The following is a 14,515-nucleotide window of genomic DNA, read 5'->3' as shown; positions in this document are numbered from 1 at the left end:
ATTTTTATAGCGCGATTGTACACGTCACATTCCGGTTTTTAAGGAGTTGGTAATAAGAATTTTAAACAAAATCTTAGAAAGAAGGCGAAAAATAAAAGAATAAAATTGATGCTATGTTTCTTTTTACTTCAATGAAGCATATTTATTTGCCTAAATAATAAGCTTTAACAGTAATACACAAGGGCCTCCTAATGCTTTTCTATCAAGGTTACTGAATTCCGGTTTTGACCCCTCGCCACCTTGTTTGGAAATCCTGTCAGACATGTCTTCCTTGTCACGTTTGTAGCCCTAATACCAGCTTGTGTTGGTCCTTATTCTAGTACCGAACATGTCCGAAATGATACTAGGCAAGGTTGAAAGAACATGTGGCTCTTCTTTTCATTACCACCTAAGCAGAACTTTCGGCTCATTGAATTACTATGTTCTCCACCATTGATACATGAGAATAAAACCAGTATCGTTTAATACTGAATATTTTATATACTTGTAATAATGTTGAAGTGGTCGATTTTTTAATGGAATTTAAGCCTTTTTATTCTTATTTTACTTCAAATTCATTGTTATGTAGATAACTCGAAGCCTTCGATAAAAAGCATGATCGTACTACGTAAAGAGCAATAATATTGTTATTGTTGTTGTTTTTTCTAGACATACTTGGACTTGATAGAATGAAGACTAAGCTGCAGTTAAAGAGAGAAAAAACTCGAGCGAAACTTACTGGCAACCGAAAGGAAAAATTCGTACAAGCTGCAATGAAGGTATGTCTGCGTTTGTATGCTTTCCGAAATGCAAATAGCATTGTTTATGAAAAATGCTTTATGGAAATGCACACGTGCACAGCATAGATGATTAATAATGTTATTGGGAAAATTCACAAAGTAATATTGTAATTATTTTTAATGGGAAATACACAAAGCAATGGTTTGATAAAGCAATGATGTAAAACATGTTGTAGAGAAATACTTAAATGAAGCCGTGTCATGACAAAACCAACATAATGCGTTTGCGACCAGCATGGATCCAGACCAGCCTGCGCATCCGCTGTCATGACGCGGCTCAAATAATGTTATAATATTTCTTATCGAGAAATACACAAAGCAATGTTATAATTCATGTAAATGGTAAATATAAATACATAGAGCATGAATACATAGAGCATGGGGAAATGTATGTGAAAACAATTTTCTAGTCAAAGCTGAAATAACTTTTTAAAGTCACTTTATAGTTTAATCAATATAACAGAACGCAACTGTAAAGTTTAATTTACTATTTTAATTCATAGTATATATAGTAAAAGTACTTTCCTATCGATCGATTGATCACTTTATTCAAATGTATTTGCTATTTATAAAGAAATTAAAGGCACACTCTATTCAGTTAAGGGTTACATTAAGTGCAAAATGTTTGTAAAAGTGCGTGGTCAATTAAATGATATATTTAGCATTATACACATGAATGTCAACCATAAGTTCAAATTTTTACTTAAACGCGTTTTATAAAAACCTTTCAATGTTTAATCTAATTTAAAGTGTTTTATAAATCGTATATTTTTGTTTGTATTTTGTGTTTAAGGTGCAAAATAAAGCCAAAAAATACGATGGACCTCGAACTGATCTTGATGAAATATACATGGGGAACGTGAATGTTGAATGTCCGTCCACTGCAAAAGTCGTCCGAATATTTACAAGCAGTACATTCACAGGTAAATTGTCGTCTGCTAAATGATTATCAGATCTTCAAATGATGAAAAATAACAGTCCCGTTTACTTATGGCTCGCTCCATTTTCGCCAAAGCTGCGGAATAGTCTATATTACTTTTCACATCATGATGGTCCGTCTGTACGGCGAAAGATTAAACCTTGTCCGACAGATAACCAGAGAACGCTTTATTGTACAATCCTGGAGGTTGGTCATGATGGTTAATAAGTCACATGCGTGGAAACGCGGTGACAGATTGTAACACTCTAAAATATATGTGCCTTGAGGATGCGTAATAATTTTTGGAGCAGCAAGCATTATTATTGTAAGATAAACTATAAATTTGCATGGTCCAAACTAATGATATTGGTAAATTCTGTTGACGTTGAGTTAAAATAATATTTAGATTAGAATACTTATTTGTTTTACCATTATAAATACGTTTAAGCATTAAACATTCAAGATAGATGTATGTTTATCGGTTACACTTATATTGCTCTAAAAAAATTTTTAATCTACTAAAATCAATGAAGAAAGTATAGTTTCTTCCAAAACTATGGATATGATAAAATTATGGTCTTCAAGATTGAAAAAAAAAATCAGAAAATCGTATAATGTTGTATTGTTTCTAACAGAATACAGGTCAACTCAAAGTATGGTTTTTGTTATAAATGAAAGGACATTAATTCAATTTTGAACTAAAAACACTTTAATCAACCTGCTTTTTTTAATCATAAAATATTTCTCTTTATTTAATAGACACAATGCACGAGAGGAATACACTCATGGAGAATGCGTACCCGAAGTTGAAGTCCTTCTGTCAAGAGCTTGGCTATGAGTTTCAGGTTGTCGACATGAGATGGGGTGTTCGGGACGAGGCGGCGGATGATCATATGACAACGGAAATCTGTCTGAAAGAACTGAAAATGTGCAAGAAATTATCAACTGGTCCAAACTTTGTCGTAGGTTCTATCAATATGTACTTTCATCAATAAATTAATCTTTCTTTGTTTTGATTTATTGACCAGATATTCCATATTCTGAAACTTGTGGTGGCTGATTTTTGTTGCTGAATACCTTTTAGAGTAAAAAGCCGTTTTATAAACTAAATTCTGCTGTACAGGAAAATATATATTTATCTTCTACACACATTTTTCAATCTCCAACGTTTGGAGGGGTTAAACCCCTCTTTATCAAGGAATTTATGATTCTTTTATAAATCACATATTTATCTTTTATCAAACGTTGGAGATTGAAAGATTTGTGTAGTAGATGTTTATTAATTAACTGTTTCCAGAATGAATTTAGAAAAAATATAGTAGCAGTGTTTTTGTCTTTGATATTCTTTGTAAATTATATTTTACCAGCGCACTGAAGGTCCTTCGTTCTACCAAGGTTGCTAACTTGCAACTTAGCTGAATCATAGGTCTTCCTCCACCATTAAATTTGGAAAAGTCCAATACGATCTTTACTGAGTCGGTGTAACGACAAAATACATGTATTATCTTATCTTATTACTTCAGTCACTGATGTCGCACAAATATGGCTACTCGGATTTTCCAAGATGTATAGATGCAGACAAATATGAGGAGATGTTAGAGCATATAGAATCAAAGGAAATGTTGGAGCTTTTAAACAAGTAAGCCCTCATCTTTTTTTTCATTGTTGCAACATTTCACCTTCTTTCATATAGACAAATTAACCTCCTTTATGTTACTTGTTTCAAATAAAGCAACTAAAGATTTCATGTAAAATGTTGAATTCTGCTTAAGCCGGTGTTAGTGGTATGAACGGAAGTTTTTTCCCACCACCATAAAGAGACTCAGTTAAACCGGGCTTGCAACATTTTTCAATTTTGCCGTTATGGGCGTTCTTTCGGGATTTAGTTTTTCTCTATCTTAAATCTTGATGTGTGAGATATGAATGAATATACCTCATTTTGTTTTTTTTTATACTTGCACCTTCTGTTCAAATGACATTTTCTGTTGATGTTGATTAATTATCTCTTGCACCTTCAGCGCCGTTGTATCAAATCTTGCCAGAATCGTACATATATTTCATATGAGAAAGATCCGCAGATGATCGGAGTTTCTACTAAGGTTTATAAGGACCAAGCCTGAAATAATGCACTGAGGGGAATCTTCGGTATTTCTTCATCAAAAAAATCTTCACTGGTCTTGAGGCAACTTAAACACAGTCCTTGTGTGACTTAAAAACAATTTAAAACATGTTTATATAAAACATTAATAAATATTCTAGTACTTCTCATATCGGAAAATTTGAAAGTCAATGTCGTTTATGGGAAAATGTTTTTTTCTCAAAATACATCAAAATGAAGTTCTGGGCTAAAATTATACTACATTTAAGTATAAAAAGCCTGTATATTATTGCATTGCTCAAACAAACAGACAAATTAAAGCCTGTATATTATTGCATTGCTCAAACAAACAGACAAATTAACAGACAAGCCGACACACACAAAAACAAACAGACAATAAGGGGGGGATATCAGCACTTTTAGGTGTGTACTTGTACAAAGAAACATACTGTAAATATCAAATACTGGGCTTTTGATGCAATTGTTATGTTGTTGTTCTTTAGTTTGTTTGACTGATTTTCTAATCATACGTTCTCTACGGGGTTTTCTTTATTACACAGATGGTATTCTAAAGATACGAACGCTATACCGCCTGTGTATGTCGTTCATCCAATAAGCTTCCACATACCGGACTTTGTTAGTCAGGATAAAGATAAGAAAAATGCCGCGAGAACCCAGTGGTGGTCTGAAAGCGAAGCCATACAAGCGGCACTAGAAGAAGTAGCGCAAAAACGATTCGACTCTGAGACTGCCAGAAAGTACATGCGTTCAGGTGATGACAAAATAATTCAATATCCAAGTATTTATCAAACAATTGACATAACATGGAAAGTGAAAAGCAAATTTTAGGTCCAGTTATTAAAGAAGAAGAAGAAGAAACTAAATATAAGACGTTATTGTAGCGGAACCCTTTTAGTGAATAAATAAAATATAAAATAAAGTTTATGTATGCCGTTTAATAAAATAACAGTGACGTGTCTACATAAGGCCTATTGGTTTTAGTCATGCTTTGGTAACGAGCACACTGATTTTTTCCTCGATATGGCACTGGACTAATACCCGTCTGTCCAGTACGGAAGCAAAATTAACAGTTGCAAATGAAGTGTTTATAGAGTTAAATAACTATATTCAGTATATTAATAAAACTATTGTATAAAATAACATGTAAAGCACGTGACTTTTCTTTAAACTGCAGTAACGGAAACGGAAGTGTATGGCGGTATTATAAACGCAGACGACATCAACAACACGTGCATTTGGTTGAAAAGAACGATTGAGGATATCGAAACAAAAGACAGTTCCTACATATTGTCACGTTACATAGGTATCATTGTTTTTGTTTGATTTAACAACCAGTTTTGAAAGTATTACAATTTATTAGTGTGCCAGTACCGGAAGATGTTTCAAAAGCAACTATTTTTTTCTAATCTCTGAACTATATTAGTTTTTCTGTCCAAAAAGAGAAAAATTTTATAGTAAACGTTTGAAACCGAGTTGAAAAACAAATGTTTTAATAATGTTTGTTCGGCAACTAAATTAAATAACTTGCTTTACAATTGTCGAATTTTTATCTTACCAGCTTTTAATTATGATTTTTAAAAGTGTTTGTACTTTGCTCAACCGAGGAAAATAATAAAATACTATTGCAATAATGTTAAATATTTTCCATGATTTTCATTTTAATTCATTTTCTTATAGTAACGAAATGATATTTAAGACATTGGGTTTGATAGTAGATGTGCGTTTTAAATTAATGACAAACATGCATTCCATAAAACCACATGTCTGGCATTATTATATTTGAGTTTTTTGTTGTTTTATTTTTATAATATTTCAGAATGCATACAAAATCTGAAGACAAAGTGAAAAAATCTCAGGAACTTCTGAACCAACTGAAGAACAAAATTGAACAGAAACTTCCGGCAGAAAACATCTTGGATTACAAAGTTACATGGAACAAAGAGAAAGGTCTGCTGTAATTTTATCGTTGTTTTTTTCCTGGCATGTTTATATTTAAGAATAATAATAACGCATTGCAATATATTTTCCTTTTACACATATATTTTATTAAAACTCTTAATCTTAAAGTTCAATAATTGAAGAAAAACAAAGACCATTTTTGAATTCTTCTTATAATCCACCAGGAATTGATCCAAACTCAGAAGAACACCGGAAATATCTTGTAAAGTTGTGTGACGATTTCGTATCGAAGATGTGCTCAATGATTCATACAGCTGTCCAGGCAAAGAAGAGAGCAGATGGACCGCTCATAGAAGAAATAGTTCAACATATTCAGTTCTCTCAGGATAAATGTAGACAGTTTCACGGACGCGACGATGTGTTTAAGGTAACGTAAGTTATTTCAATAACGGTTGCTATAAATATAAATATAAAAGGACAATATTATATAGAAATTAGTCAACAGAATGAATTATAAAATCACATATTGAACTTTTTTGTGGCAAGCATGGTATCAATGTCAATTGTCTATTACAGCAAATAAAGCGATATGTTCAGGGTATGAGTAATGAACCAATGGTATTATACGGCCCGTCCGGTTGTGGCAAAACATCCATAATGGCCATGGCAGCAAAACAATGTGCCGAATGGACGAATAACAAAGCTGCGGTTGTATTCAGGTAGGGTTTCTATTGTTTTTTTAGTTCGATGTGTTCGAAGAAAAATTTCGAGCTACTGCTACAGTATAATTGTCGTTCCAGTGCCGTCCGACCATTGCTTTCTTATTTCCTGATTGACTGTGTTCATTCTTGGACACAAAACATTCTTTAAGACAGGAATTTCATGTAGACGACGCTTAACTTGACCTTGACTCATAAAATTAATGACCTTGACATTCAAGAATTTTGATAGAAATTTGCTACAATTGGCTCTACTTTGGTATATATGAATGGATTGTCTTCATACTCGGAAAATATATTACTTTGGACAAGACCTTCAAGAACACTAAAGTTATTTTGATCTATGCTCATCAATGACATTCGCTTCCATGGTCAAGTTATGGACTTTTGCTTGATCATTGCATTCGACTTACTATACTTTTGTTATTTTCTAATGGATTTTCTTCACTAACTTAAAAACAATGCCCTAGAGATCAATTTGACCTTAAACTCATCACCATCACTGACATTGACCTTGGGGAACAAATTATTGTATTTTTGCATAATTTCACAGGTTTTTGTTTTTGCTATGATTGACTATAACTTTGTAAGTTTTGAAATTTCGCATAACAGTCCTTTGAACAATCCATTAAAAAGTTTCATTGAACTTGAACTTGACCTTAATTTGACATTGACACTAAAGGTCAATAAAGGTCAATTACTGAATTTTCCTTCAATTGGCCAAAAAATATTATTTATTTATTCATGGATTTTTTAAAACAAAACTGACATATTGAGTATTTAAATTTGCCCTTAACCTATAAATGAATTTGCCCGTCAAGGTCAAATTATTTAAATATGCTTAAACTATTTTAAGGATTCATTTTTCATATCTGAACAAAAACACATTTGACAAGACCGACATGTTGATTTATTTTAATTTGACGTTGACCTATTAAAAATTGCTTAAATTTTCATTTCTTATTTTTAATGCCCTCACAAAGTGGGAGCATATAGCGTTGCACTTGGCCGTCCGTCCGTCCGTCAGAGCAAACATTTTGGGTTTAGGGGCTATATAACAGTAAAGACAACAAAAGAGAACAATAGGTTCATTCCGTGATTAAAGGGTTTATGGGCTAGAAGCCCTTAAGAAAACAAAGAAAATAACAAAGAAAATAGCCCCTAAACCCAAAATGTTGGAACGTCCGTCCGTCCGTACGTCCCGAAATCTTGTGAACGCAACTTCTCTTAAACCGGATGGCAGATTTTGCTTAAACTTCAAGGGATGTACAACCTTAATGTGTAGATGGTATTAAAGGAAGGAATATACGCTGCGACCAAATTTAACAGAATTATAGCCTTTTGTTGATTTTTTCACTATATACTATGTAGAAATTTTGTGAACGCAACTCCTCTTAAACCGGATGGCAGATTTTGCTTAAACTTCCAGGGATGAAAAACCTTAATGTGTAGATGGTAGTAAAGGAAGAAATTTTTGCTGCGACCAAATTTAACAGAATTATGGCCCTTTTTTGATTTTTCACTATATACCATATAGAAACTTTGTGAACGCAACTCCTCTTTAACCGGATGGCAGATTTTGCTTAAACTTCAAGGGATGAACAACCTTAATGTGTGGATGGAAGTAAAGGAAGGAATTTTTGCTGCGACCAAATTTAACAGAATTATGGCCCTTTGTTGATTTTTTCACTATATACCATTGTTACAACCCGTTTTGTAATAAAGTTGCAAATTGTAATAATTATTACAAAACGGGTTGAAAAGTTTATTACAATTTGAAATTTTCCGCACAACCCGTTTTGTAATAAAGTTGCAAATTGTAATAATTTATCAATAGAAGTCAAAAGTCAATTGTACCCAATAATATAAGTTCATTTTCAGGAATATCATATAATTTTAAGTAACACATACATGTGACCTACTTTATTGCCAAAGTTACTATTATTAATTAATATTTCATTAAAATAAGCATTTTTTCAGTAAATAATGACAAATATATCATTTTTATGCAAATTGTAACATTTATTACAAAACGGGTTGAAAAGTTTATTACAATTTGAAATTTTCCGCACAACCCGTTTTGTAATAAAGTTGCAAATTGTAATAAAATATCAATAGAAGTCAAAAGTCAATTTCACCCAATAATATAAGTTCATTTTCAGGAATATCATATAATTTTAAGTAACACATACATGTGACCTGCTTTATTGCTAAAGTTACTATTATTAATATTTCATTAAAATAAGCATTATTTTAGTAAATAATGACAAATATATCATTTTTATGCAAATTGTAACATTTATTACAAAACGGGTTGAAAAGTTTATTACAATTTGAAATTTTCCGCACAACCCGTTTTGTAATAAAATTGCAAATTGTAATAAAATATCAATAGAAGTCAAAAGTCAATTTTACCCAATAATATAAGTTCATATTCAGAAATATCATATAATATTAAGTAACACATATATCTGACCTACTTTATTTCAAAGTTACTTTAATTAATATTTCATTAAAATAAGCATTATTTCAGTAAATAATGACAAATATATCATTTCTGATGCAAATTGTAACATTTATTACAAAACGGGTTGAAAAGTTTATTACAATTTGAAATTTTCCGCACAACCCGTTTTGTAATAAAGTTGCAAATTGTAATAAACTATCAACAGAAGTCAAAAGTCAATTGTACCCAATAATATAAGTTCATCTTCTGAAATATCATATAATATTAAGTAACACATACATGTGACCTACTTTATTTCAAAGTTACTTTAATTAATATTTCATTTAAATAAGCATTATTTCAGTAAATAATGACAAATATATCATTTCTGATGCAAATTGTAACATTTATTACAAAACGGGTTGAAAAGTTTATTACAATTTGAAATTTTCCGCACAACCCGTTTTGTAATAAAGTTGCAAATTGTAATAATTTATCAATAGAAGTCAAAAGTCAATTTCACCCAATAATATAAGTTCATTTTCAGGAATATCATATAATTTTAAGTAACACATACATGTGACCTACTTTATTGCTAAAGTTACTATTATTAATATTTCATTAAAATAAGCATTATTTCAGTAAATAATGACAAATATATCATTTCTGATGCAAATTGTAACATTTATTACAAAACGGGTTGAAAAGTTTATTACAATTTGAAATTTTCCGCACAACCCGTTTTGTAATAAAGTTGCAAATTGTAATAAACTATCAATAGAAGTCAAAAGTCAATTTTACCCAATAATATAAGTTCATCTTCAGAAGTATCATATACTATTAAGTAACACATACATCTGACCTACTTTATTTCAAAGTTACTTTAATTAATATTTCATTAAAATAAGCATTATTTCAGTAAATAATGACAAATATATCATTTCTGATGCAAATTGTAACATTTATTACAAAACGGGTTGAAAAGTTTATTACAATTTGAAATTTTCCGCACAACCCGTTTTGTAATAAAGTTGCAAATTGTAATAAACTATCAATAGAAGTCAAAAGTCAATTTTACCCAATAATATAAGTTCATCTTCAGAAATATCATATAATATTAAGTAACACATACATCTGACCTACTTTATTGCTAAAGTTACTATTATTAATATTTCATTAAAATAAGCATTATTTCAGTAAATAATGACAAATATATCATTTCTGATGCAAATTGTAACATTTATTACAAAACGGGTTGAAAAGTTTATTACAATTTGAAATTTTCCGCACAACCCGTTTTGTAATAAAGTTGCAAATTGTAATAAACTATCAATAGAAGTCAAAAGTCAATTGTACCCAAAAATATAAGTTCATCTTCAGAAATATCATATAATATTAAGTAACACATACATCTGACCTACTTTATTTCAAAGTTACTTTAATTAATATTTCATTAAAATAAGCATTATTTCAGTAAATAATGACAAATATATCATTTCTGATGCAAATTGTAACATTTATTACAAAACGGGTTGAAAAGTTTATTACAATTTGAAATTTTCCGCACAACCCGTTTTGTAATAAAGTTGCAAATTGTAATAAACTATCAACAGAAGTCAAAAGTCAATTGTACCCAATTATATAAGTTCATCTTCGGAAATATCATATAATATTAAGTAACACATACATCTGACCTACTTTATTTCAAAGTTACTTTAATTAATATTTCATTAAAATAAGCATTATTTCAGTAAATAATGACAAATATATCATTTCTGATGCAAATTGTAACATTTATTACAAAACGGGTTGAAAAGTTTATTACAATTTGAAATTTTCCGCACAACCCGTTTTGTAATAAAGTTGCAAATTGTAATAAACTATCAATAGAAGTCAAAAGTCAATTTTACCCAATAATATAAGTTCATCTTCAGAAATATCATATACTATTAAGTAACACATACATCTGACCTACTTTATTTCAAAGTTACTTTAATTAATATTTCAATAAAATAAGCATTATTTCAGTAAATAATGACAAATATATCATTTCTGATGCAAATTGTAACATTTATTACAAAACGGGTTAAAAAGTTTATTACAATTTGAAATTTTCCGCACAACCCGTTTTGTAATAAAGTTGCAAATTGTAATAAACTATCAACAGAAGTCAAAAGTCAATTGTACCCAATAATATAAGTTCATCTTCAGAAATATCATATAATATTAAGTAACACATACATCTGACCTACTTTATTTCAAAGTTACTTTAATTAATATTTCATTAAAATAAGCATTATTTCAGTAAATAATGACAAATATATCATTTCTGATGCAAATTGTAACATTTATTACAAAACGGGTTGAAAAGTTTATTACAATTTGAAATTTTCCGCACAACCCGTTTTGTAATAAAGTTGCAAATTGTAATAATTTATCAATAGAAGTCAAAAGTCAATTTTACCCAATAATATAAGTTCATTTTCAGGAATATCATATAATTTTAAGTAACACATACATGTGACCTACTTTATTGCTAAAGTTACTTTTATTAATATTTCATTAAAATAAGCATTATTTCAGTAAATAATGACAAATATATCATTTCTGATGCAAATTGTAACATTTATTACAAAACGGGTTGAAAAGTTTATTACAATTTGAAATTTTCCGCACAACCCGTTTTGTAATAAAGTTGCAAATTGTAATAAATTATCAATAGAAGCCAAAAGTCAATTTTACCCACTAAAATATAAGTTCATCTTCAGGAACATCATATAATTTTAAGTGACACATACATGTGACCTACTTTATTGCTAAAGTTACTTTTATTAATATTTCATTAAAATAAGCATTATTTCAGTAAATAATGACAAATATATCATTTCTGATGCAAGTTGCAACATTTATTACAAAACGGGTTGAAAAGTTTATTACAATTTGAAATTTTCCGCACAATCCGTTTTGTAATAAAGTTGCAAATTGTAATAAACTATCAATAGAAGTCAAAAGTCAATTTTACCCACAAATGTAAATTCATCTTCAGAAATATCATTTGATTTTAAGTAACCTTTACATGTGACCTACTCTATTGCAAAAGTTAATATTATTCATATTTTATGAAAATAACCATCATTTAAGTAAATAACGACAAACATATCATTTCTTATGCAAATTATAACATTTATTACAAAATGGGTTCAAAAGTTTATTACAATTTGAAATTTTCCTGTAAAACTTATCAATTCAGGATCAAAATCACCCTTGATTGAAATCACTTGGTTTTATCATGCACCCTACGAGTTGATAACAAAGAACTTAAAAACTAAAATCTTTTGCAAAAACAATCAGTGTTCTGTGAGACATTTTCTTAAGTAAGTCTCAATACAAAATGTTTGCAAGCAAATAGTCCATTCCTTTAGATTCCAATCTTTCTCAGTTGGTTTCAAACTAAAATAAATTGGCAATCTCCTATTTCCCGGGGGTTCTCAAGCATGATGTCCACCCCTTTGGATTCCAACGTTTTTCAGTTGGTTTGAAATCGAAATAAATTTGCAATCTCCTAATTCCCCGGCTTCGTCAAGTATGATGTCCAGTCATTTCAATTCCAACCATTTTCAGTTTGTTGAAACTGAAATAAATTGGCAATCTCCTATCCCCCTGGGGTCGTTAAGTTTGAAGATATTTCTGTTACCTTCAAACATCTTAAGCTTCTAATTTAAAGCCGGAACATACCACTGAAAAACACCTAGGAGGGCACAAAATAAACGAAGAACAATAGTGGGACAAATATTGGGCTTGATAACTCTTCAATAATAAAATCTTCACCAGCATCATGTTAAAATGTTGTATAATTCTTCTTAAGCCGGTGTTAGTGGATGCGGATAGTAGCTTGCAAATTCCACTGCCGTCCATGGCTTAATCAAATCTAGCCTACAACATTTTCAATTTCGCCTCTTTGGGCTGACTCTAGGGGTTCTGTATATAATAATAATTCATTCTTTATGCACTGCTTTCGCCATTCCCACCAATATTTTGATGTTAAAATTTTGAACCAAAATATTATTATATTATTCCCATATGTATTTTCTTTTACTACCCCCCCCCCCCGTACTCATTTTTACACTTAATTCCCCCAACCCCGTTATTCGTTATAATGTCTCCTTTAGCTACCGTTTGTAAAAAAAGCGGTGCTAAAGGACTATATCATTCGGTTTTGCCTTATGAGACGGCGGTGCTACAGGACTTAATATCATTTGGTTTTGCCTTAAGTTACCGATTGTTAATGTAGTGGTGCCATGAGACTGTTAATTGTCTTGTTGATCCGTTTTGTAGAGAGGAGCTGCGTTCTATGAACGATGCCCCCCGCACCCCATTGTTGATCTCTTTCTATTGTTTTGTATGTTTTGATATTTACCAATCACATAACTGATCTTGTTTATCACCTTTCTGTTTATAAAATGGCTTGGAGCATATCTGTGTTTATCTATTTCATCTTCTGTTACCATAGCAAATGTTAGAATTTCACTTTTTTCCATAGCTTGGCTTTAACCATTTGAAAATAAAGCGGTGCTATAGGACTGTATACGTACAATTCATTTGGTTTTGCCTTGTCTTGCTCTTCTTCTCTGTTGCCTGATTTTTTTTGTGTCTGGTAGTTGGTGAAATGTAAATATTGAAGGTTCTAAGATAACCACCGTATGAACACATCTGCAGATGTTTAAATTCAAAATTTCAACATGTTGAACTCTGCTTAAGCCGGTGCTAAGGGGCGTGGAAGGTAACTTCAACTTTCCAGTACCGTCCATGAACAGGCTCAATCAAACCGAGCCTGCAACATTTTCAATTTTGCCGTGGTGGGCTTTCTTTAGGGATTCTGCTTTTCTCTATTTTACTTTATTATTTTACAGCAAACATTTGATTGAATTCGTGCGCTAAGTTATATTATTTTTTAATCAAGGAAACTGTTTTGAGGAAGAAAATACATTTAGACTTGTGAAATGTAAAACATAGAAATCTGAGATAAAATGGGTTGTATTCCTAGTTTAATTTTAGAACAGTCATATCAATGAAGAGGTGATTTTGTACGTGCCTGTTACAGCAATACTAAGTTTTATATATTTTTATTCATCTAATTTTGTAAATTAAAGCATTTCACGTTTTCACGATTCCCAATTTTCTTTTCTTGTGTGTGTGTGTTTGTCATTGTGAATACCGTTTGATTTCCAATGAAGAGGTGATTTTGTACGTGCCTGTTACAGCAATACTAAGTTTTATATATTTTTATTCATCTAATTTTGTAAATTAAAGCATTTCACGTTTTCACGATTCCCAATTTTCTTTTCTTGTGTGTGTGTTAGTCATTGTGAATACCGTTTGATTTCCAAATAAGTCATCTAATAAACAGAGAGGTGATATACAAGTACAAATATGAGACCAGTAGATATCGGAACATACACAGTTTTGGTTGGAATGGTGAAAGGGACTTTTAAGAAAGCAGTGAGAGAAAGGTCCCGCTTAGAAAAAAATGCTACGATACATTATTGGAGGAATAAGAACAAACTTTCCGTGCGCCAGATACACGGTAAAGACGTCTTATTTTTTAATCAGAAAAAAGTTGCAATACAGAACGAT

The 14,515-nt window shown here is 30.8% G+C and overlaps 2 protein-coding genes across 2 annotated transcripts; both read left to right on the top strand.

Annotated features, from left to right (window-relative positions):
• Positions 1–734: 734 nt before the first annotated feature.
• LOC132739830 (NACHT domain- and WD repeat-containing protein 1-like) lies at positions 735–5,173 on the top strand. Its single transcript, XM_060727640.1, has 6 exons — positions 735–758; positions 1,573–1,702; positions 2,458–2,660; positions 3,222–3,337; positions 4,357–4,568; positions 4,992–5,173. Exons 1-6 carry the CDS (start codon positions 753–755, stop codon positions 5,138–5,140), a joined length of 816 nt encoding a protein of 271 aa, XP_060583623.1. The 5' UTR covers positions 735–752; the 3' UTR covers positions 5,141–5,173.
• Positions 5,174–5,634: 461 nt separating this feature from the next.
• Positions 5,635–6,439, top strand: LOC132739831 (NACHT domain- and WD repeat-containing protein 1-like). The gene is made up of 3 exons (XM_060727641.1): positions 5,635–5,764; positions 5,941–6,143; positions 6,293–6,439. The coding sequence occupies exons 1-3, from the start codon at positions 5,635–5,637 to the stop codon at positions 6,437–6,439; spliced, it is 480 nt and encodes a 159-aa protein (XP_060583624.1).
• Positions 6,440–14,515: the final 8,076 nt, after the last annotated feature.

The sequence above is a fragment of the Ruditapes philippinarum genome, unplaced genomic scaffold (assembly GCF_026571515.1).
Source record: "Ruditapes philippinarum isolate M1 unplaced genomic scaffold, ASM2657151v2 ctg8877_1_1_1_1, whole genome shotgun sequence".
NCBI lineage: Eukaryota > Metazoa > Mollusca > Bivalvia > Venerida > Veneridae > Ruditapes > Ruditapes philippinarum.
This window is presented reverse-complemented; position numbering and strand designations above follow the sequence as displayed.

Bases quoted from the DNA above. Each gene is read 5' to 3' on its own strand.
- LOC132739830 (XM_060727640.1), top strand. The intron at 3,338-4,356 runs GTAAGCCCTCAT...TTTATTACACAG, and splicing joins ATGTTGGAGCTTTTAAACAA to ATGGTATTCTAAAGATACGA. The intron at 4,569-4,991 runs GTGATGACAAAA...TTTAAACTGCAG, and splicing joins CAGAAAGTACATGCGTTCAG to TAACGGAAACGGAAGTGTAT.
- LOC132739831 (XM_060727641.1), top strand. From the start codon at position 5,635: ATGCATACAAAATCTGAAGACAAAGTGAAAAAATCTCAGGAACTTCTG. The intron at 5,765-5,940 runs GTCTGCTGTAAT...ATAATCCACCAG, and splicing joins TACATGGAACAAAGAGAAAG to GAATTGATCCAAACTCAGAA. The intron at 6,144-6,292 runs GTAACGTAAGTT...TGTCTATTACAG, and splicing joins GACGCGACGATGTGTTTAAG to CAAATAAAGCGATATGTTCA.